This window comes from Parasteatoda tepidariorum, chromosome X2 (genome assembly GCF_043381705.1).
Source record: "Parasteatoda tepidariorum isolate YZ-2023 chromosome X2, CAS_Ptep_4.0, whole genome shotgun sequence".
Lineage (NCBI taxonomy): Eukaryota > Metazoa > Arthropoda > Arachnida > Araneae > Theridiidae > Parasteatoda > Parasteatoda tepidariorum.
Window position 1 is genome coordinate 5,592,503 of NC_092215.1, and position 23,193 is coordinate 5,615,695.

Genomic DNA, 23,193 nt, shown 5'->3' on the forward strand with positions numbered 1-23,193 from the left:
CACGGCGCTATCGAAAAATTTTTTGTTTTTTTCCTACATGCGGCGTTTCCGACGAAATATTTTTTATTAGCGAAAAGTTTTTTAAAGGAAAGTTATTTAAGATTCAATAATTTTCTGAGAGAAAGACTATTAAAAAAAATTAATAACGAAGTCGACGAAATATTCGCCCGTATCGCGATCTGCTGCAGAACATCGGCAATTGTAATTTGAGAGAACAGAAAAGTAAGTAATAGGACCCTAAATTCGACACCCACTGTGGGACGAAATGACGAACTTCGGATCTCTTTCAGAAATTCCAATATGGCCCCAAAATATTACTATAATTCAATTCCATTGTTAATTTCAGAAAAACCAATAAATTTAGTCAAGTTTCGATCGTAGATTATGATGGGGTGAATTTAAAACTGGCCCATCTTAACAAATTTTACTAATCAAAATAATAATCTATATAATATAATCAATAATCTATATAATATAATCCGAATCCTATGAAGAAGAAATAATCGTTTCTTCTTTGGAGCAAGATCATAGTTCTCGTTTTTTCTTTTAGATAACATTTTGTTTTAACAAAAGACGCTTACCTTGCAAGAAAAAAAAAGCTAACAAGGAACAACAACAACAAAAAAAACATGTAACAATTAATGCTAAGAAACTAACAATGAATAACAACAAAAAACAAGCTAAAAACTAATAACGATAAAAAAAACAAGCAAACAACTATTAGCAAGAAAAAAACAAGCTAACTATTAACAAAAAAAATTAGCAGTTAATAACTAATAAAAAGCGGCAAAATAAAAAAATTTATGAATCGAATAAAAAACCGCAAAAGGGATAGAATTCATTTTGTTGTCCACATGGTAGTTTCAATGTCAACAGGGTGTGGCCAATTTATGGACGAACAGAGGAGGGAAATGTGGGGACAAATCAGTAAAGCACAAGCCCAGTAGTCAAGATTGATTGATCAGTTTTTTCCAACTTGCATTTCTTTATTTTGTTCATTGGAAATGCTGGTGTTTTTACTTCTCAATTTATTTTAAACTGCTTAAGAAACAGATGTTTCCTTTGACACAGATTTATTATTTTTTTTCAAGATTCTTTCTTATTTTTAAAAGATAAAATAAAGTAAGATACTTCAACAGAATAAAATTCCAAATAAAAAGAATATAGCTGATTTTTTTTTGTCTTATCAATATAGATTTCTTAAAAAAAATTAGATCAGATTAAGTGCTGAATTTTGGAGTACTGGATTAGGGGTCCCATACCCTTTTCTTTTCCCCAACCCCTTTAAAATATAACTGATTGATGCCTCCCAAACAGCTCCAATAGAAATGACACGTGGAGGAGGTGGGGTACACCCCTCTTTTAAACATTTTCTTCTCTTTCTAAGTTGAGTCACATTGGGTTATTTCCATTGCAGGAGAGGGCATTCTACCCACTAAAATTCCACTCCCAAAGATTGTGAAAGTGAAACTTATTTCTCCTTCGCCCATTCCTTCAGAATTTTTTTGGGGCCTGTTTAGTTATTTCTTATTCTTGTTATTATTAGTTATTTCGTTATTATTAGCTGTTTCGTTATTATGTATTAGTTTTTCCTCAAATTGTTAACGGTAATAAATTTTAAAATCTTTTTATTTTAAAATCTTTCTTTTAATAAATTTTTATTTTATTTTTCTTATTGCATTGTTTTACGGATTCCTGTAATCAGTTCAGCCTTAATTCAGCTACTGAACATATAAATATTTTTTTGCTGTTCTTCTGTTTTTTGGCGCGGTGCCAACTAGTAAGAACAACTTTATTTTATATAGTTTTGTTGTTTTCTTTTCTTTTTTTTTGCTGAAAGAGAAAACTTTTTTTGTTGCTTTTTTTTTGCTGAAAAAGAAATTTTTTATTATAATTTAGAAATTAAAACTTTACTTTATGAAATGCATAAAAAAATTTAATTTTTTATTATACAGATATTCTAAATGGTAATTTAAAGGTCTCTTCTAAAAGGATGCTGATATGTGCTGTTTAGCGCCATTGCGGCGCTTACTATAAGTTTTTTTAAAAAAATTTCTTTTTTATCGATGTGTGGCGCTTTTGCCGATAATACGGTAAACGAATTTATTAAAGTATGTTTACTACAATATTTCCACTACAAAATATCTATCTATCTATCTATCTATATATATATATATACATATATATTATATATGTGTGTGTGTGTGTATGTGTGTGTTTATAATATGCTTATAGAACTTGCTAAATAAATCTGCATATAAAAAAACTCAATTTAATTGTTCTTTTCATCAGGGGATAAATGTTTCATTTACATGTGTATTTAAATGACATAACTAAATTTACCAGCACAGTTACTAAGCAGAAAATTTCAAGATTATGAACTGCTTTTAAAAAATTCAGAGTCAAGACTTTTATAGAAAAATAATTAGGAAGTTCATAGTTATTTGAAAAGTTAATAGAAAGTATTTCCATAAGGAACAATTTTCTAAATTGATATTGATTTAATTATTGTTAACAAACCATTATACAATTAGAACAACAATACAGAAAGAGCACAAATGCAGAAATATATTCTACAAATCCAGTAGCCATAGCATCTAGAGTTGTTATTGGCATCCAATGTTTTAGTCAAATTAAACATAAAAGTTTAAGATGTTAGGCTACTTTTCTAGACGCAAACTTCTAAAAATTTAGCATTCTTGTAAACCTCACATATAGTCTAACATGTTTGAATAACTATAGTAAATATGTTAATTAAAATTTAAAACTATTTGTTTGAAGTATAATGGTTTGTATCTTTATCGTCAAAACCAAACAGGAATACAAACTCAATTTGCACAAAATTAAAAAGAACTGAAAAGTTTTATTGAAATTATAATTATTTAAAGAAATTAAACTTCTGTTGAACAATGAGCTGTAAACATTGTATCATTTATAATTTTCTTTATGCAAAACAAAATTTATCAAAAGATAGTAATTAACAATTTCATCATTCATGTTAAATGTTTTATCTTTTCTTTCTAACAAGTTATTAATTTTACTTTTTTCTTCTTCTCTAAAAAGGTGCTTATTGATTTAACCATAATTCATTTTCCTATCTAACACATAGTACAGGTACTCATAAAAATTTTTTGTAAATTAATGAAAAACTGAAGTTAAAAATGCACAAGTTTTTCAACATGTGTATTAACTTAATTATTAGAATTACCTGTTATTTTCTATAGGAGATGAGCACATAGCATTTAAATCAAAAACATTTTCTTTTTCAATTTTTTCTGCATGAAGACCAACTGTAATGAAAGGGAAGAAAGTACTGTGCAAAAGTCGTTGGCTGTCAAGATATCCACACATACCAACAGAGAAAGTCATAATCAAGGAAAGAATAATAAAGCTGATGTAAGCATAAGGTTCCCAATATGGTCTAGGCAGTGATTTTGAGCAATATATAAGAAGATTCTTAGGTACAGTAGCTAAAAGGGTATATTGTAAAATTTGACCATCAGGACCTTGACTAGTACGGATATTCAGAGTTCTTTCAACATGGGTCAGAGAAAAATCTGGAGTGTATCTATAAAAATGAAAAGGCATAGAGAATATTACTATAGAATAAAAGATTAATACATTTTAAATTAATAATCAGGTAAGACTTTGATATAATTAGGTAACTAACTTACGCAATATCAATTTTTTTACTGGCATTTGGCTTTAATTCAAAACCCTGACAGTTTAAGATCCTAAAGCCATATCCTTGGCATGGTTTACCATTAATATCAAATCCTTTGATATAGATGGGTAATGCTCCAGTATTTCTAGCAGTGAAGGCTCTTCTCACAGTGAAGTTAGGTGCAACATATTTTGGTGAATTAGAATCTAAAAATATATAAAAAAAAATATCTTCATGAAAGAAGAACAGAAGAAAAATTTATGTTAAAGTTTGATAAAAAATAATTACTGTCACAGTCTTTTAAGAGGCGTTCATTGAGCTCAAACATAAGAACTGAATCGCTGCCTGGTGATATATTGCCAAATTTGATTTGCCCATATCCACCTTGACCATGAACAAGTAAAGCATCCATAACTGTTAAATTATTTCTAAATAAAGAAGAAATTTTTTTTAATATTAAACAAGTTCTTAAATCAATTTTAAAAGTTAGTTTAGATGTTGGAACAGAACACAAGTATGATTTCAAATTGCCTATAGATATAATTATCAAGTAACTACATGCAGTTAATGTGATAAAAACTTTACAATTTACTGTACTAATTACTAAACAACTATGAAAGTTACCAAAGAACTCTAGTAAAATTTTAGTCCATAAATAATTTCATAATTTACTTATTTCATAAGCATATCATTTCTAGTTACCAAAAAAATTATCAGTACATTCTTTTAGTACATCTGTTGTGCTCTATTGTGAAGGGTATGCAGAGTAATACAATCAATAAAAGACAATTAACAGGAGACAATTTAATAAAATAACTTATATTTACATATTTTCAGCTTGATTATTATCAATAAATGGAATACAATTTTTATCACAACAAAAGAAGCTTTTTTTTAATAATCTTAATTTCATTATTATATTATTGCATAGCCACTCACTGAGTTGAAAACTCTAAAAATAAAACTTAAATAAATCATACTTGTGTCTACCCCACACATCTATAGTAAAACGTATTTCAAAAAAATTAAGACATTACATAATATTGTATGTATTGTATATATAACCAAAGAACAAGAACAAAAGTAGAATGCTATATTTTGATTAGTGTAAGACAAATAAAAAACAAAAATAAAAAGTAGTATTATAAATTCACGAACCATAAATGATGCAATTAGAAATTATGATTAAAAAGAAAAAAAAGATTCATAATATGAGGAATGATACTATACCCTCACAGATATTTGCAAAAGATAAATGATAGTTTTGAACATCATAAGGATATCCTATAAATTATAATCAATCTAGCTGAGAAGGTAATAGGTTAAGTTTTGTATAAGCACTGATTAAACATTGAAATTGTTGTGCTCAAATTAGAAAATGTGATGATTAAAAAAGTAAAATTTAGCTAACACAATTCTGGGAAGTTATACATTTAAAAAAAATGGGTTATTTGAATATTTTTAAGAAAAAAAAAAGTTAATTCTTGGCCTTAAAAAGGAATGGTGCTAGAAGCTGAAAAGAGATACTTTATTCTCCAAAAAAGACACTCTTCAGCAAAAGAGGGCATGTATCACAAAAAAAGGACTAGGTTAATAAGAGAGATTCATAATATTTTAAGTTCCAGGGGTGATTGTGAGCCCAAGTCAAAATTCCGGAAAATTTCCCGAGTTAAAAAAAAAATTTAAATTGAAAAATTAGAAAAAAATTTAAACTAGGTTTTTCTAGGAGAAGTAATTAAAATTTACAAATATGTCTTACTTTCTTGAGTTTATGATTATAACTATTTACTGATAAAAAATGTATCTGGCTCTCCCTTACAAACAAAATAAATTGTGTTTTTAAGTTCCACTTTTGAAAATTTGATTTCTGGAAACTTCTGTGATCAATGATTTTTTGAAACGTCTGGACCTTCGATCTCCGGAAACTTCCGGATCACTGTTAGCGAAAAATCCGGAAATCCGGATTTTTTCCGGAGCGCAATCAGCCCTGAAGTTCTAAATTTTTTTCATTAAAAAAATTCTAATTTTGAAACAGAAGCAAAACTTAGAGAGGAACCAGTTCTTACTGTTGTAAAACAGAAATTCTAAAATGACCAAGCTAAAGTTAATGAGGTTACTAATATACTTGATACAAAAATAATAAAAAAAAGACAGTGTCAATTTTCTTTCATTATCTTTCACATAAATACAGTGATAGAAATCTTAACATATAAGCTTTTTTTCAAAGAAAATGGAATGTTTCTCAATTTATATTAAGAGTTAATGAAGTTATTCATTTTGTAGTTTTTAAGTAAGTAATCAACCTTATTTAAACAAGCTGTTAACTTGAAAAACAAACTATCTCACTAAAGAGCATTAATTTGTAAAATGTGGCAAACAAGAAGTGCTGGTTAATTTTTTTTCCTAACTACAAACACTTTATCAAAGGAGAAACTCATCACTGAATCTAAAAATTATGCAGTAAAGTTTAGTAGAAGTTTAAATAGACAAAACAATCTAGTTGTTTCTTCTAGAAAATTCAGTATTTTGACTTCATAAAAGCATGCTTTTGTCACGAAAAATAGTTTAAAGCTGAATACTATTTTGTTAAACTACTTATATAAAAAAAAGTCTAAGTTATTTCAACTAATATTTAAAACCTTTAACCTGATTAATATAAGGGATGATTTCAGTGTATCATCTTTAGGTGTGAAGCCAACTTGAATTCGTACTCTCATACCAGGCGTAAGGAGCATAGCAATACTTTTTTTATGCGACTGAATACCAAAAAATTCTTCAAGACTTTTTCTATATGCTGGTATATGATTATCAGGATGAGGCTATAAAACACAGTTTAGAGGAAATTAAAAATAAATGTAAAATAAAATGTACAAAAAAGTAGAAATAAAATGATAGCACACTTATTGAGATGATACAATATGCAGTAACAAGGTATCAACTCTAATAATATAAAATATTACTAACATGTTTAAAATGTCTAAATATATTTCCATATCCAAAATGCGTATTTTAAATATGAAATTTGCATTATTAATATTGATAGTATTATTAATAATATTGATACTAATATTGATGATATATGATATTAATATAGATTTTTATAGCTGCCAGCTAAAAGATAAGATTTTTATTAAGTGAATATTTATGATAATGCAATCGTATGAAATTCTACATTATAATTAATGTAGAAATAATACATAATAAGGATTTTTCTGTAACCTATACAATTAAACATGGAGGAATAATATTAAATACAAAGGCAATAGAACATTTAAACTAACTTTTGAAATTCATTAGAAAAAATACATTTTTGGTGTTAATAGTACAGTTTAATTTTCATTAATAAACTAAGTTGTTCAAGTAGTAACACTAGTGCTACGCTGATTGGTTGAGCAGGAATTGTTAATTCAACAGATTTCTAAAAAAATAAATAATTTCACTAATTTACGTGACTTTCTAAGATCCTTATTACTATTATACTGCACAATAGAATTAATGTGAGCAATACTGAGGTGCAATGGATAAAATGAAAATGATGAAAATAACTGTAGATTTATGCAACTTAATATATATATATATATACATGATCATACGAAATAGCAATTAAATGGAATCCTTCATGAATAATAAGATTTTTTAAAAACTGAATCAAACAATTGCAGGAATGTCTTTTGTGAATACAGAAAATAAACAGAAATTGGTATTTATAAATTTTTAACAGATTGAGTATCTTAATTTTTTTTTATAAAAAAAGGAAATTTTTTAATATTGCCAATAATGAGAAGGAACAGTAAAGTTAAAAGAACATAATAAGCTTAATATAAGCACAATAGGCTTGTACATTAAATTTTCAAAGAGAGATAGTAATTTATTAGAGAGACAAAATTTTTTACCTTCTGAGTACTTATTTCAAAACATTCCCTAAGTGTAGGTAATTTTTTGAAATTAATAATGAAATTTTCCAACAATATAGGAGACTGGAAGAAAAAATTCTAATTCCCCAGAAAAAACTAGTACAAATTTCAATTACTCATTAAAAAAAAGGATTTTTTTTAATATTAAAAAACAATAAAAAAAATAGTTCTTAAAAATTATTAATAAATTAAATTTTTAAAATACAACACACCACAAGGATCCTAAAAGTTACATTATAACAAAACACAAAAATTTATAATAATGACTTACATTATTTTCTTCTAAATCTTCTAAAGTAAAGATATCAGTGTCTTTAGCTATATTACTAAAACCCAATTCATCACCGTATCTTTCTCTCAATGCATTAATTATATTAGTAGGATTTGGATATAAAGAAACAGGAAGTACTTGTACCAAGATGGGCAAACTAGAGGGATTTTCAAGAGTAAAATCTTTGACCTAAAATTTAAAAATTTATGATTATTCTTTCATAAAATTCTTAAAGGTAGAATAAAAATCAGTTTACATTAAAGTGAATGGAATGGTTTTTCTTAAAGTATTGAATTTCAGATTGTATGACAAATTGTTGGTTATGAAGGATTTTGAGCATAGGATTACACATCCAAGAGATTTTCCAATTTTCTTTTTGGCAATTACAAATTACTAAGAATTTTTAATGTTTGTATTTTTAACTGATTTAAAAATATCCTTCTATTTTTTTTCTAATTGAAATATTCACCAAAGAATGAAGAACAAGAATTTCTTTCACTGATCAGTGCAATCAGGACATTCACCTTAGGGTGTGATACCATGTGTCTATGAAAGTCAACTTGGAATAAGTGGTGACATAAATAAAAACATGAAGATTCCTTTAACAATGATGATTTAGTCTTCATTTATAATAAGGAAAGAAAAGAAAATGTTCACTGGGCTCTTATGAACTATATTATGACAAAAATGCTAGCTTTATTTCCTTTAAAATCTTGATGAAATAAGAAACAGAACAACATTAAACAAATAATGCTATTATAAATGAAATAATATAATATAGCTGAACCATCATCTTTAAATATCCCAAAGATAGTGCTCTGAGAGGTCTGCATTTTTTAAATTAAATTCCCTGTTTTTTCCTAGTCAGTAAGGAAAAATTCAAAATTCTCTGCCTTTTCCCTGTTATTTTAGCAGATTTTTAAATTCCCTGTATTTTCCAGGTTTTCCCTAAAGAGTGGCAACCCTGGTCAGTATTTCCATAAAATAGTTTCACAAGCACTACTAAATACCAGAATTTCTATTACAATATTAATACAGGAACTAAAATGGGAACAAGCTGGAAATATGTTAATACTGAGAATTTACTGCAATTCTATTGGTTAAAAAATTAATAAAAAGAAGTTTTAATACAGTTAATATAAAAACAAGTGCAAGCAGAAAGACTGCCAATGACGTTTTATAACTACCTGTGCAGCTGTTATAGTAAAATTGTATTAACATAGAATAACATTGATATATACTCCATTAAATGCTATTTTCTCTGGTACCATGATTTTAAAAAGAAATTTATTTTAGCTATAACTAATAAATGTTGCAATTGCGTACAGGTGTGATAGAGGCTGCTTAAATAAAATAAAAAAATAAAGCAGCATTTTTTTAATATAATAGATGCTTTATAGCTTTGCATACCTTATAATTATAAGCCACAATAAAAAAATTGATAAAAAATGCCAAAAAATCCTTAGTTTCAGTCAAGCTCTATTGATATTTTAGTTTTAATATTGATAATAATTGTCAATGGAGTAGTTAAAAAACAAAAGGTTTATCTCCTACAACTATAATTATACTAAATTAAGTTCAAATAATTATGATTGTTCCTGTTAAAAGCTTTAGTTGAAATTAGGTTTTAAACAAAACCTTTGGTTTTTCATTAAAATATCATGTGATAGCATTTTATTTGCATAAGCACAAATTAGTAAAGTTAATTTTAAAAGAAAAACATCCTCATACATAAATTCAGTTTTTAGTCTGATAAATCAAAAGTTATTTAAACAAACCCACCTCAGACTTTTTAATTTTTAGATTTAGTCATATACATTTCACAAAATTCAAAAAATATATGTTTTATAGTTGATAAATATAACAAGATATAAATGTTTCTTTGGAGTAGGTAAAGAAATGAATACACTGAAAAACACTAGCATTATTTCATAGAAACAGGCTTTAACAATTTAGAAATTAACAAAACAAAAGCAATCATAAACAAAAGCAATAAAACAAAGTGTAATAAAACAAAAGCAATCATTTAAATAAAAATGGATATCAGTAGATAGATAGCAGATGGATATTGCAATACAATTGGTCATTTGAAAACTTAATAGTAGAAAATCATTGAAAATAGAATTATTTAAAAATTTAAACCAAAAATAAAGAGGAAACAGGAAAAGATATAAAACAATAAAAGATACATACTGTGCGGTTACCAATTTGTGTGATAGGAAATTTCAATCTATATCTGCTAAACAAACGGGGCCATTGTAAAGATGCATGAGCTTTTAATAAATAACCTCTAACTTCAGTAGTGTCTATTCTTAAAGTTATATTAGTCCTGAAAAATAATTAAAGTTTAGAATAACACAAATAAATTATGAAAGATAAATTTAGTATATTAAACTTACGTTCGCTCTTCTAAATCAATTAAACTATGCCATCGTTTACAAAGGGTACGAAACAAGTCTCGATCCATATCACCAACATCAGGAGGTAAAGCCATACCTAACAACCACTGATGTCCCACTGAAAATAAAAATGATTTTTTTTAAAAAAGTAACTACAATACTTCTTCATATTATGAAAAAAAGGAGAAAAAAATTTTATCTGCTCAGTACAAACTGAAGCTATTTTGTCATTGATCATCCAACAGAATGTTGTTTTAGGCAAACCAAAATAACTGCTTAGATCTGATATAAAAATATTGATATTTTGCTGATAAATCTAATAATGTTTTAATTTTTAAAAATTTTGTTCAAAAGGAAGTCATAGCATATAGTATTAAAAGCTATGTTACCAATGATGCCCAAAAACAAGTTTGGGAATTTAGAAAAATTTCCTTATCACAGATAGATAAATCAAAACCATTAACTCCTGATATTGAAGCATTTCTGTACATTAAACTGTAATAGCGTTAGACTATTTATCAGTGTTGGTTACATAAAATTTAAGGAAAATGGTACAACTAGGAATTTTCAAAGACAGTTTTACCCATCATAATTTCTTTAACACAAATGATTATAAACTATGCCAATAAATACTTCTTAAAACCTAATAATAATTTAAACCTAATAGTGGTTTAAACCTTATAATGATTTAAACATATACTTGATTGTTGAAACTAGTTTAAATCAGGGTTCGTTGATTTAAATCAGCTTGATTTAAATCCCGATTTAAATCATGATTAAAATCAAATGTTTTTTTAAAAAAATCATTGATTTAAGTCAACTGATTTTTATATATATAATATATTGATTTTAAAAGTTAAAAAACAGTGCTTTAAATTATTGATACTTTTAATATTTTCTTTTCTTAGTTTTAAAATTTATTTTAAATAAATTGCTGCATTAATTAATTTTAGTTAACAAAATTACTTTCTTTCTTGGAGTGTGTTAAACACATTTAAAATTACATGTTTAAAATCTTTTGATTCTTAACATTGAAAGTACAGATTAAAGTAAATATTTAATGCTGTCTTAATATAGACTTGCATAACTGTAGAAAGTAAATAAACATGCTTTTTTTTTCAAAAAGCAAATGTTAATTAAAATTCTACCTTTTGATTAAAAAAGCATGAAATTCAAATCTACATTATAGTTTATTGATGGAAATTTCTATATTACTAAAGCTTGAGGTTATATTAAAAAGAAATTACCTTAATATGCCAAAAATAGAAAGAAAAAAAAAGAAGCTGAGTTCAGATATTTTTTTCCTGATATAGTGTCATTCTTCCCTATCAAAGTCTATTTGAAGCAGTAGGGTTATTAACTGGTTTTTATTTTTCTTCTCATAATATGTTTACGGTATCTTTGAAATTATCAGATTTTCTTTTGTGAAAAAAAATTCCAATGAGTACATAGATTTTTTTAAAAATGTTTTTTAGCTTAACTTATGTATTTTGATAAAGGATTAAAAATGAATATTTTAACATAAAAATATATAGATTGAATATTTATTTTTTGATGAATAACAACATTTATAAACACAATCTGTTGCATTTATTTTGCCATTTTATAAATCATGAGAAAAAAAAGAGATCACAATTTTAAATTAAAATTATGCTGTGCTAATTGAAACTTTGTGTTATTAGTTAAAGTAGTATTCTTTAAATTATCTATTTTATCTTGTCTTTTAATTTCAATCATGCCTTTGTATCAAAATGGTCGCTATGCATTATAATGAAAAATTATTTTAGTAAGTTAGAGCTTCTAAAATATTGTTATAATATAGTTTTAATATTAATTTAATTTTGATTAAACATTTATAAAGTTTTTTTGATCATAAATTAAAGCTCTTATAGTGTATTTAAATAAAAATCAAAAAAATCTGATTTAAATCAAAAAAATCTGATTTAAATCAAAATAATCCGATTTTTTTATTTTTTTTAAAAAAATCACGAACTCTGGTTTAAATAGAGTCAACAAATAAAATTTAGTATATGCTCATAATATATTTGAGTAAAAAACAGCTTCATTTTAAAATTATATTACTTAATTTTTAGCAATGGGTAATAAAATGACATAAAACTTACAAAATGGTATATATGCAATAGAATAACTGTTTTAATGTTAGAAAATGCAAGGACTTTAAAGTTAAACTAATTTTTAGTGATTACTTTTTTAAGTTAAACTTTTACAATAAAATATATGATGTTATTCATAGGAATCTCATTGAAAATAAAACATTTATTACTTGTGTAACTGATATTTTGATCTAATTCAAACAATTTCTTTAGTCAAATCTCATTTTTTTATATATACATGTAACTATGTAATTACTCAATTCAGGTAGGAAATACACAATATATTGCTCCAAAAATGTTTAAATAAACTGCTATTGTGCATATTGAAACAAAGTTTTTTTACAGAATAAATAATAAATTTATTTGTTTATTTCTTCTTCTTGCTCCAGGAAAAGAAGAAATTTAAACCCCACAATACTCTCCTTCAGTCAAAACTATCCAAATAAATTTATAATAATGTGCTCATTTCTCTGAATAACTTCATTTTAAATTATCTACAATATTATCTGCTTCATAAATCTGAGCTGAGCAAAAAAAATATAAAGAAATAAATAATGACGTTTTGTGTCAAAATAAAGTTGATACACCTTTACCTAAGTAATATTAATACAGTGTAAAGTCGTGTATCCGGAATTGGTGGGACTTCCAGAAGTCCGTATAATAGATTTTTCCGATTAGGTATAATAGACCCCCTAGGTAAACAAAGCTTAAAATGATCTAATAAACGATCTGAATCTGAGCAAAAAATAAATAAACATTATTTTTAAGGGGAATAATGTCTTAGTATTAGAATATCTAATCAATCAAACATAAAATATGTATTAGAAAAAAAATATTGCTGAAAATTTAGAAAACTAAAAAAATTTGACAGTTATGAAAATATTAATCCGCCATTTTGAACAAGAACGATTCAAACAGGAAGGGGAAATTCACGTCATTCTGGAACAAAGCTTAAAATGATCTAAATCTAAGAAGCAAAAAATAAATAAACATTATTTTTAAAGGGGATAATGTTTTAGTATTAGATTATCCAATGAATCAAATATGAAATATTAGAAAAAAAATTATTGCTTAAAATATAGAAAATGAAAAAAAAATTATAGTTATGAAAATAATAATCCGTCATTTTTAACTAGAACGATTCAAGCAAGAAAGGGAAATTCCTGTTATTCATTAAAATGGGTAGGTGGAGGAGAAAAATTCATTTCCTCCGTATTTGTGAAAGAAAATAAGTGTAAAGAGTAGATCATTCAAGTTGAGGGCGGGGAAGTTACAAATTATTGTTTTCTCTCCAATCATTGGCTATCAATCAAGCATAAAGGTGGGGCAAGCTGATGGGGTTCTCTTTATTTTTTCTTGTATGACTGAAAGAATCTGCTAAAGAAAGAATGTTACCCCCTTTTTTTCCCCGCCTCCTAAATATTACATGGTATGGGGAAGAACTAATGTTTCTCAAGGACGTGCATCCTTTTAGACCTATTTAAATTTTCCATTTTGATTCCCTCTCCAAACGTTAACGCTTGGTGTGTTTACCCTTTTCTTGGTTTCAGGAAGTGCCTCTTTCACTAGCCAGCTACATAGGAAAGGAGGGGGGAAGGGACTCAGTTGCAATCTTTTGAAAACAAATCTCCCTCTTTCCCTGCATTCCAAAGTAGGAGCATCACTAATGGTCACTCAATGGTCTTGGTAGATCTTCTGTTCCCCTTTGTGATTTATAGGTTCAATGCATAAATCAGGGGTTCAATGCAAGCTAGAAAAGAAAACATGTCAAAAGGCCCTTTTTTCTTAAGAAAGGGGAAGATGAAGAGATGTTTATTTTAATTGTTAAAAAGTGTCCGGGAAATCGATCCTTCCGGAAAAGGGACGTCCGGATATGGGACGTTACACTGTATATACATACAGTTCTGAATTTTCACTAGATTTGTGAAGAAAAAAAATTAACTTATAACCTTAAGAGTTTAGCAAATAAAGCAACATTAAATCAAAGAAGAAAAATACATCGTTTAAAACTATTTAAATGCTAAAAGGATCACATAAAACTCACTTGAAGTAGTAGTTGGTAGGCCACTATAACACTTCTGTTTACAGTATTTTCTGTGATCAAAATGCATTTTCCCTACCTTTAAAAAAAGAATTATAGCTATACATAACTAACACAAATGATTTACAATAAACTACATTATTCAAACATTAGTTTATAGATGGTTGTCTTTACAAGGCTTCTTGTATCAAGTAACCTTATCAACATAACAAAAAATTTGTAATTCAACATTCGACTTTAGTTCATGCAATCTTGTCAAAATCTAGACTACTAGATTTTTACTTCAATTTAATTAGATTAAAAATATTAAATTCCTTGAAAAACAGACCTTATTACAATAATTTTTTCTATCCAGGCAATTGACCTTTTTACAAATTTAAAAATTATCAAGAATTTTATTAGAATTTCTTATAAAAACTTTCAAAGAATTTGTTATAGTATTTTGAGCTCAATACCCATATTTCAACTAGCAGATATGCTTATTTACCATGCAGGCATGCCTTTTTCTAGATGATCAGAATTTGGTAAAAGTTTGGGGTAAAATTAACATTAAGGCATTTTAGTTTTTTGTTATATCAGTTAACTTATTTTCCATTTTTTTTCCAAGGAAGGAGGAAAGCTCATTTTTAAATGAAGTGGTTTATAAACTATCATGGCAAATCAATTATCATACATAGCAGATAGCTAAGAAATTTTGAATCTTCGTTAACTCAATGAGTATAAATATTAGCTTTTTTCAAACTTTAAGTTGGTAGCTTTCTTGGTCCAAAAAAACCTTTATTCAATGAGAAAATAGTATGCAGGGCTACCAACAACTACATCTTTTACAAAATATTTAATAGAGTGGCAGATAGTTAAACATTAAAGTTTCTTGAATTTTTGTTAATTTTTCCAACATTTAAAAATTTTACAAGCTGAGAATTTTCATTAAGTGGCGTTTCATATGAACTTTAGAATCACTGACATGTAGTGGTATGGAAAAAACATTAAATAAATTTGCAAAACAAATATTCATACATCAAAACATAAACTTAACTACAATTAAAAAATTTTTCCCCTGAGCACAAAAAGTTAGCAGCCCTGAGTACCTAGAAGGGAAAGATAAGTAAAATTGTTACCATGGCTCAATACTTGGAGGATGAAATTTTTTTCTCCTGTGAGATTACTTTAAATAAAAACTATTTCAATCACATCTAACATTAACGGAAGTAATATTAACTGCTGTTAACCTAAAACTTGCCACTATTGATCTCATACATACCAAAGTTCTGGAGTTAGGATGTAGTACAGGAGAGCTATGTTTTAAAGGATCAAACATAAACCTAGAATCATCAGGCACAGTAGTAATACCCGTTATAGTCATGGAATGTGAAAAGGTACTGTGGACATATAAACTTTGAGTAGATATTTTGCCCTAAAATAATCAAAAAGTGTCTATTAGAGATAAGAACTGTTTCAATTGCTGAGATAATAAAATAATAAAATGTATATAATTTTAAATAATTAAACTAAATTATCTATATATCATGTAACTAATATTAGCCATTTCAGGCAAGGTTGCAGCCTAAACAACCAAGCTTGCTAAAAGTCAAATGCAACAAATAATAAATTGTTTCATGCTGTACTTTTCTATACTGAATCTTTTTACACTTAAAGAAAGTAAAGAATGAGAAACAATGAAATGAATGAGAAAATAGCAAACAAAGTACAAAAAAATTTAACCACCAGTTAGAGATTGCATAAAAGATCTTTTTTTATTGCAGAAAATATGAAACATTTTAGCCCTTTCTGTCATTTGTATATCAAGCAAATATGATTTATTGCGAAAGTAACAGTCACAAACATAACAAACAAGAAGGCTATGCATTGTTTAGTTATGAAGAACTGAACTTAAACTATAAAAAATGAATATAATCATATACAGAACTAAGTTCACTTACCGGAACCGTTTATTTTCCGGACACTTATCAATCAAAATAAGCAAAACTTTTTATTTTTCAGAAAAGCAAATTTTCATCTTGCTGCTTCTATGATAGTTAAATATTTATTTTGCCTCAATAAGTGCAGTAAAAGAGTTGTTGAAATGACAAGAACAGTGGAACAAAAACAAACTTTAGGAAGAATAAACTATTAGTATTAATGAAGCTGAATATTTATTGTGTATAAAAAGAACACCAGCAGACAAGATTTGTTTTGCTTTAAATTATAGATGTTTGATGTTTTTGAAAAAAAAATCTACTAAATTTTGGTCCTTGTTTCAGTTTTTTTTATTATTATTAAATTAGGCCTTAAAAACCTATTAACTGAAGAAATCCATTTTCCATCCAAACAATTCTGAATATGGGACTTTCCTCTGTAGTTTAAAAGTTATCAACTCTTTTTCATACTTTACAGCAAGTTTTGATTTAAAAAAATTAAGTTAACTTATCAGTCTAAGATTTAAACAAGGTACTTTTTGAAGTTTCTCAGAAAAATGCAATAAATACTATGAAAATTTTTTTCCACATTCATTCCATTTAAGAGTGTTGTAGTACAGTTTCTTGAAAAAAAAATTTCTTGGGGTTAATTATAAATCATCGTAACAAAAGTACAATAAGCTTTATGACAAACTACTGATTTCTACTCTTGTATAAGAATACTTTTGTTATTTGTGGAAATCATTTATTTTCCCTTCATTCTTTTCACGCCTTAAAAAATGAAGGCGTGAATCAGTAAATTTGCATGAACAATAACATTTACTTACTGATAGAAATGTCAGAAGCTAACTCATAACAAATTTTAAAGCTATTGTAATTCTGTACTTAGGACAAGAAAAGTCATAGGATTAGTCATAGTTAAAGTAAAGATACTTTAGAAAAAGAAAGAATCCTAAACCAAAACTGATTTTAAAAAAATAGAATATAAGGTAAGTTAAAATTTAAAATGCTTACTGGAAAGGAATTTTCAAAAAATATTTCATCAACTCGCAATGCACCCTTTGCAGTTCTTAAGTTAAAAGGAACATTTATTTTCTGGAAAAAAAAACTTTTATTATTATTTAAAAAAATAGGAGTTGTAATAAAATTATATTCTTTATTTCAAATAAAATAATAAAAACCAATTATTTATGTATGAAACACAGAAAAAATTATAATAATAAAAACTACGAATTTATTTGATAATGATGAAAAAGTACTATGTGAAATTAAGTTATTTAAATATTTTTCACATCTAATTTTGCTTTAAAGAAACACTTTGGAGCTTCGCACACTTACTTCGCACACTATTAACACTAACTAAGTTATCTGTTATTGCGTTTTTCATGCTAATTTGCAAATAAACAAATCATTGCTAAAAAATTCCAAGTTAAAGTTTTGTTAGTGGTGTAAGTAAGAAAATAAGACCTTATTTAGCTTTTATTGTTATAGCTTAAGAAATTACTTTCGTTCTAGTAAAAGTTTGCATATCAAATAATCCAGGGGTGAAAAAGCTAATAAGACTGATAAAAATTTTTTAATTGCCACTAAAACTGCAGCTTCATACTTTGAGTTGTTAATAGACAGGAATTTCAATTAAATAATATGTAGAAGCATGAAGTTAACATTAGAATAGCATACATTGAAACTTAGTTTGCTCAAATCATCAGATTTGTAGCTAACCAGGAAATATTAGGGTAAGTTATATCACATTTATTTTATCAGTCATCGTTTCAATTCAGCTCAATCAGATGGTAAAACTTCCCAGGCAATAATAAAGTATGTTTTTATAAGCTATAACTTCAAAACGTATTCAAAGCAATCTCTAATATTCAACAGAACAAAAAATAAATAAACAGTTCTAACTCTATGAAAGGGTTGGCCAAACCATGACACATTAGATGATTACAAGTGAATTATGTTCCTCTTTAATTTTTATGCACATCATTTTGCTTATTCTTTTACATCATTGCTTAACTACAACTTCTGATGCAGAGAACTGGGGGGAAATGTAGTTTACATAAAATTAGTCAAATATACATATAATTCTAGAGTTTCATGATACACCTGAGCTTAACAATGTAGAAAGGAGAAGTCCAGTTCTTTGATTACATAAGTAATACAGGGAATTGTACGGTGTGGTAAACTACACCAGGAAAACAGAATGAGTAACATACTCAGATTGAACAGAGTATCATATGTACTTAGCTCTAGCACAAGTGCCTAAGAAGTAAAGAGACAATCTGGAGCTATGTCATCTGAGTACCAGTTGTTGGAACACGTGCTGCATGTTAGAACATGTATGGTTAGGTATGCTACCTCCCACAAACTGCCCTTTTATTCTTTCTTTCTATGTCAAATTGTGTTAGCAGATTTAATCAAGATGTGTGAGATAAATGCATTCTCAAAAAAAAAAATCTGTAGCTTTAAAAGATCATTGTTTATTAATAGTGTAAAAATGCAAGACAAACCAACAATAATCAAAAAGAAAAACCTTTCTTCTTCACCTTCTTCAACCTCTGCTGATGTGCTACTGACTGTTGTTTTCTCCTTTAAACACAGAAACCACAAAACCTTAGAGGACTGGTTTACATTATGCCTATGGAAGCTAGACTTCTTTCCCATGTATATTCTTTGCCTGAGCTTATTTGTCAAAATAATGGCACATTATATAAATGCTGGCTAAATTTACCATACACACTTTAAAAGACTCACAACTTTTGAAAACCTCATTGTGAAATAATTAAAAGTTTAAAATAAACAATTAAAATAGTTACAAATTAATGAATAATAGAAGTAAATAGGGTACATTGTGTCTAATATCACATTACTATTTCAAGTTTTAAAATCCACATAAGCAGAATCCCAATTATATTTTATGTCTATACTTTTCTCAGAAACTAATAAAATTTATAACATTTTGCCACACATTATTTATTTAACAAGGGTTTTAAAAATTATAATGTGATGTATACCTTTGGGTATGTAAATAATTTTTCAATTATAATACATAAATTATTATTGCTACAAATTTTCAAGACTCATTTTTCAATGTACTTTTGAAGTAAAATTCATATGAAAAACTTCCTAAAACTTTTTTCTTATCAAATCAATAAGTATTTAACAAAATGAGAAATAGAGATAGTGAAATTTCAAAACATAAATAACAAGGAATGTAGTAAAATGAAAAGTAATTCATACTTCATATTGTGTTTCAACAAATGCTTGACCTTGAAACAAACCTTCATGATTAGGAGCGGTAATACCAATTCTAAATATTGCGTAATGTTGAGGTTTCAGAATTAGCTAAAAGAGAACTCAAACATATACTTTCATTTACAGAAAAGAAAAGAAACAGAAATAAAATCTGTTAAAAATTTTATTTAAACAAAAAAAAGATGATTTTTTATTTATTAAGTATATAATCAAATAAACGAATTATTATGACGAATTATTATCTTTCCACAATTCACTAATATCCAATATATTGTAATCCTCTAAAATATTTAATAGGTTAGAAAAACAGAAAATTCACATTTAACAATGAGTAATATCAAGTTAAAAAGATATTTTATTTCGGAAAACTAGTTTAAATTTATGTCACATTTGAAAGCGATAACTAGCATTACACTTAAAGAGGAAGTTTAAGGAATTTTAATAGTAAATTTATATTATACTGGCACAGTGCTTAGGTTTATCTATAAAAAAATGAATCGGTATTTCATCAATGAAGTTATTAGGATTTCTGCAACAAGGTGCTTGAATATGTCATATTAAAAGGCCAAAAAGTTATGAACTAAAAAATAAATCTTCTGATGTGTTTATGTGAAACATATATTTATTGAGAAATACTTTAGATAGACTTTATTCTAAACAGTACTAATACTTTACATATTTAAAGTATTTATATATTACATAAAAAGGATTTCCACTCTGTCATGATGATTATTATATTAAAAATTATTAATTTTGGATTTTTTTTCACATATATGAATAAAAATGAGATACATTTTCTTACTTTATTCATTTAAGTAAACAATAAAGTTTCAGATAGCAATTAAAGTATAACAATTCCTAGTGAATTAGTTAAAACAAAAATTTAATCATTTTTGAAAAAAAATATTTTTGCACTAAAATACCATATCAACACATTTGAATAATGCAGCATAGGTCATCTATACAAGCAAAGATAGAATAAAACAGAGCAAGATATTAACAAATATCTTATAAATTTTCAGAAACATTTATAGCAAATGGCATGGCTTATTTCATCGGTAATTCTGTACCACACATAAAAGATATTACGCTTCCAAATAAGTTAATTGACCAACGACCAACGTCAGAAGCTAAGTCTAATGTAAGAATAGGGGAAGATCAATGGGTGCATTTCAACAGAAAGAAAAGCACCCTTAAAAAGTATGAAAGCTTGAATATTAAGCAGCACAAAAAAAGAGAAAAAAGAAATAGGTAGAACAGCTGATCTATAAAGCAAGCAACTATGATCAGATTCAGTAATATAAAAACAAAATAATAAAAAAATATATAGTTTTCATATGGAAGTCAAAACTTTTAATGTGCCATATTTAAATAATTTAGTTCCAAGGAAAAGCAATTATACATCTGTTGTACAAGCAATTGTTGTATACAAAAATTTACACTATTAATGCTTATAATTAGCTTGATAAAAATATAGACAAACAAATCAATTATCAATTTTATGTTAACATTTATCATATTATCACTTCTTTTTCATAAATGTGATTCAAAATTTATCTTAATTGATATAAAAAATTAGGAAAAAAAACATTTAAATAAAAAAAAGGTTATGACTAACAACTAAAACAAATTTAAAATATACTTACACTGCGAGCCATTGATGAAAAATTTTGCCTCCATGCTAATGTGCTGGCATTACCTTTGTCCACTCCAACGAGTTCAACGTAAGTTTTACTTGCATTAGAGCCCCAAAATTTTAAATTTACCTAATAAATGGGACATTCAATATTATTGTAATAACATTGATAAATATGAAATACTTAAATCAAATTTCATACTTAAGACAGAATTTTACACTAATTAGATATACAAAGATACATTTAAAATTATATTAATTTATAAACATAATTTTAATGACTAGCAATGTATTTCAAGAACTTATGTGGCCAGCATTAAAATATAACAGAAAACATAGCTTTCAGCAAGTTCAGACATACAGTAAATTTGCAGATACACAGCTCCACAAAAACAATTAAAAAAAGGCTTTTTGTCCGTAACACCGAACTGAATTTTACTATACCAAAGCAAGTATTGATTGCAGACTTAACACAAGTGTTCTAAATACGCATACATACAATTTAATTTGTTACATAAAAACCATTAAGAAGGTATTAAATATACGAAAAAATACAAACAATACTAGTATATAAGATGTATTTCAATAACTTTCTAACTAAAATTATGAATTTTTTAATTTTAATTTGAAGTAACCAATAAAATATGAATCTAATAATTAATCAATTAAAAATCATTAAAATAAGCTTCCAAATTGATAAAAGTGAAAATGAAACGATCTTAGTTTTAAATAAGCAATCTGAAATCTTGTCTTAAAATAAACAATAAATCCAAATGAATTTTGTTCAAAGAAAAACCAAAGAAGAATAATTTATTTTAATATCACCTATCACACTATATACAATGGACCCCTGATTTTGTGTTCTCCACTGGACTAGCATTTAAAAACGCTAGTCCAGTGGAGTCACGAACAAACCGGGAAAACATAAAATCAAGGTTAAAAAAAATAAAAGCGTATTTTTAAAAATTGACACTTAAGAGATGAACCAGTAGAAAAAATTTTCAACATTTACTTGTTTTTCGTTTTTAAATATTATTTAAACAATATCCCAAACAATACTTACTAATGTTTGCAAATTTGCTTTTTTGTTTACAAAAGCAAATAAATATTGCTGATATTAGCTTTTTGTTATTAGTAAATTTTTATATTTTTAGAATTTTTAAGCTTTGGAACTCTTGATCAATTGTGGGCATCTTTCGATATTTTTTAATCATCTTCATTGTTTTAATCAAAAGCATCAGAAGCGGGGATTAAAACAGATATTGAAGAAATTGAAATGTAATGGGATCTGTGTTGCAGTCGAAATTAAGCATCATCAATTTCAAAAGATCTTCAGTCATTCAATTTTACTCCGAAGGTCGATGTTCTGATTGATGAGCCTGCTTTATTAAACCCACTTGTAATACATTTTAGTCGACTTTGTTCAATGATGTAGAAATCAAATTCAAAGCTTCCTAATCATTTAATTTTGCTTTAAAACCATCTTGCAGATTACAGGAATTAAGAAAAAGAAATGTTTACCTGACCAAATGTTTAGTGCAACGTTCTTTAAATGATTGGAATCCAAGATTTAGAAATAACAATTTGATGGAAAAAAATTCAAGTGAACATTTTACAATTAAAGCTCCCATACTTCCTTTAACCATTCTTTCCGTACTTTGTCCATTCCACATTTTTTTTTTACTTAAGGGGGAAATCCCCTTAAGTAAAACATTCACAACAAACATATGTCAGAACAGCTTAAAACAACTATTAAACAATTCTTTTTCTTAAAGGAGAAAAAAAAAAAAAGAAAAAAATTGGTGCAAGGTTTGTTGAGAAAATATGAATTTGAACTGTTAAAAAAACATATGAAGGGGGACTTTCTAAAAAAGGATAACCTAAAATCCGAAATAATTTAACACTATCTGAATAAAGTATTTCCCGGACTATTAGAACATGATGTAAGAAGCGGGATAATGTATGAAACAACCAACATAAAAC

At 26.6% G+C, this 23,193-nt stretch overlaps 1 protein-coding gene across 1 annotated transcript in view; it reads right to left on the reverse strand.

The window, feature by feature from the left end:
• Positions 1–23,193, reverse strand: part of LOC107453505 (Transmembrane protein 131) — an 82,509-nt gene that overhangs the window by 29,353 nt on the left and 29,963 nt on the right. The window contains exons 16-27 of the mRNA XM_016070370.3: positions 21,221–21,340; positions 19,560–19,664; positions 17,334–17,414; positions 15,665–15,817; positions 14,407–14,482; positions 10,249–10,366; positions 10,043–10,178; positions 7,850–8,038; positions 6,311–6,483; positions 3,953–4,092; positions 3,675–3,870; positions 3,209–3,568 (exon numbers count right to left, since the gene is read on the reverse strand). Of these exons, the coding sequence (XP_015925856.2) occupies positions 3,209–3,568; positions 3,675–3,870; positions 3,953–4,092; positions 6,311–6,483; positions 7,850–8,038; positions 10,043–10,178; positions 10,249–10,366; positions 14,407–14,482; positions 15,665–15,817; positions 17,334–17,414; positions 19,560–19,664; positions 21,221–21,340 (1,847 nt within the window). The remainder of the gene's footprint in view (positions 1–3,208; positions 3,569–3,674; positions 3,871–3,952; positions 4,093–6,310; positions 6,484–7,849; positions 8,039–10,042; positions 10,179–10,248; positions 10,367–14,406; positions 14,483–15,664; positions 15,818–17,333; positions 17,415–19,559; positions 19,665–21,220; positions 21,341–23,193) is intronic.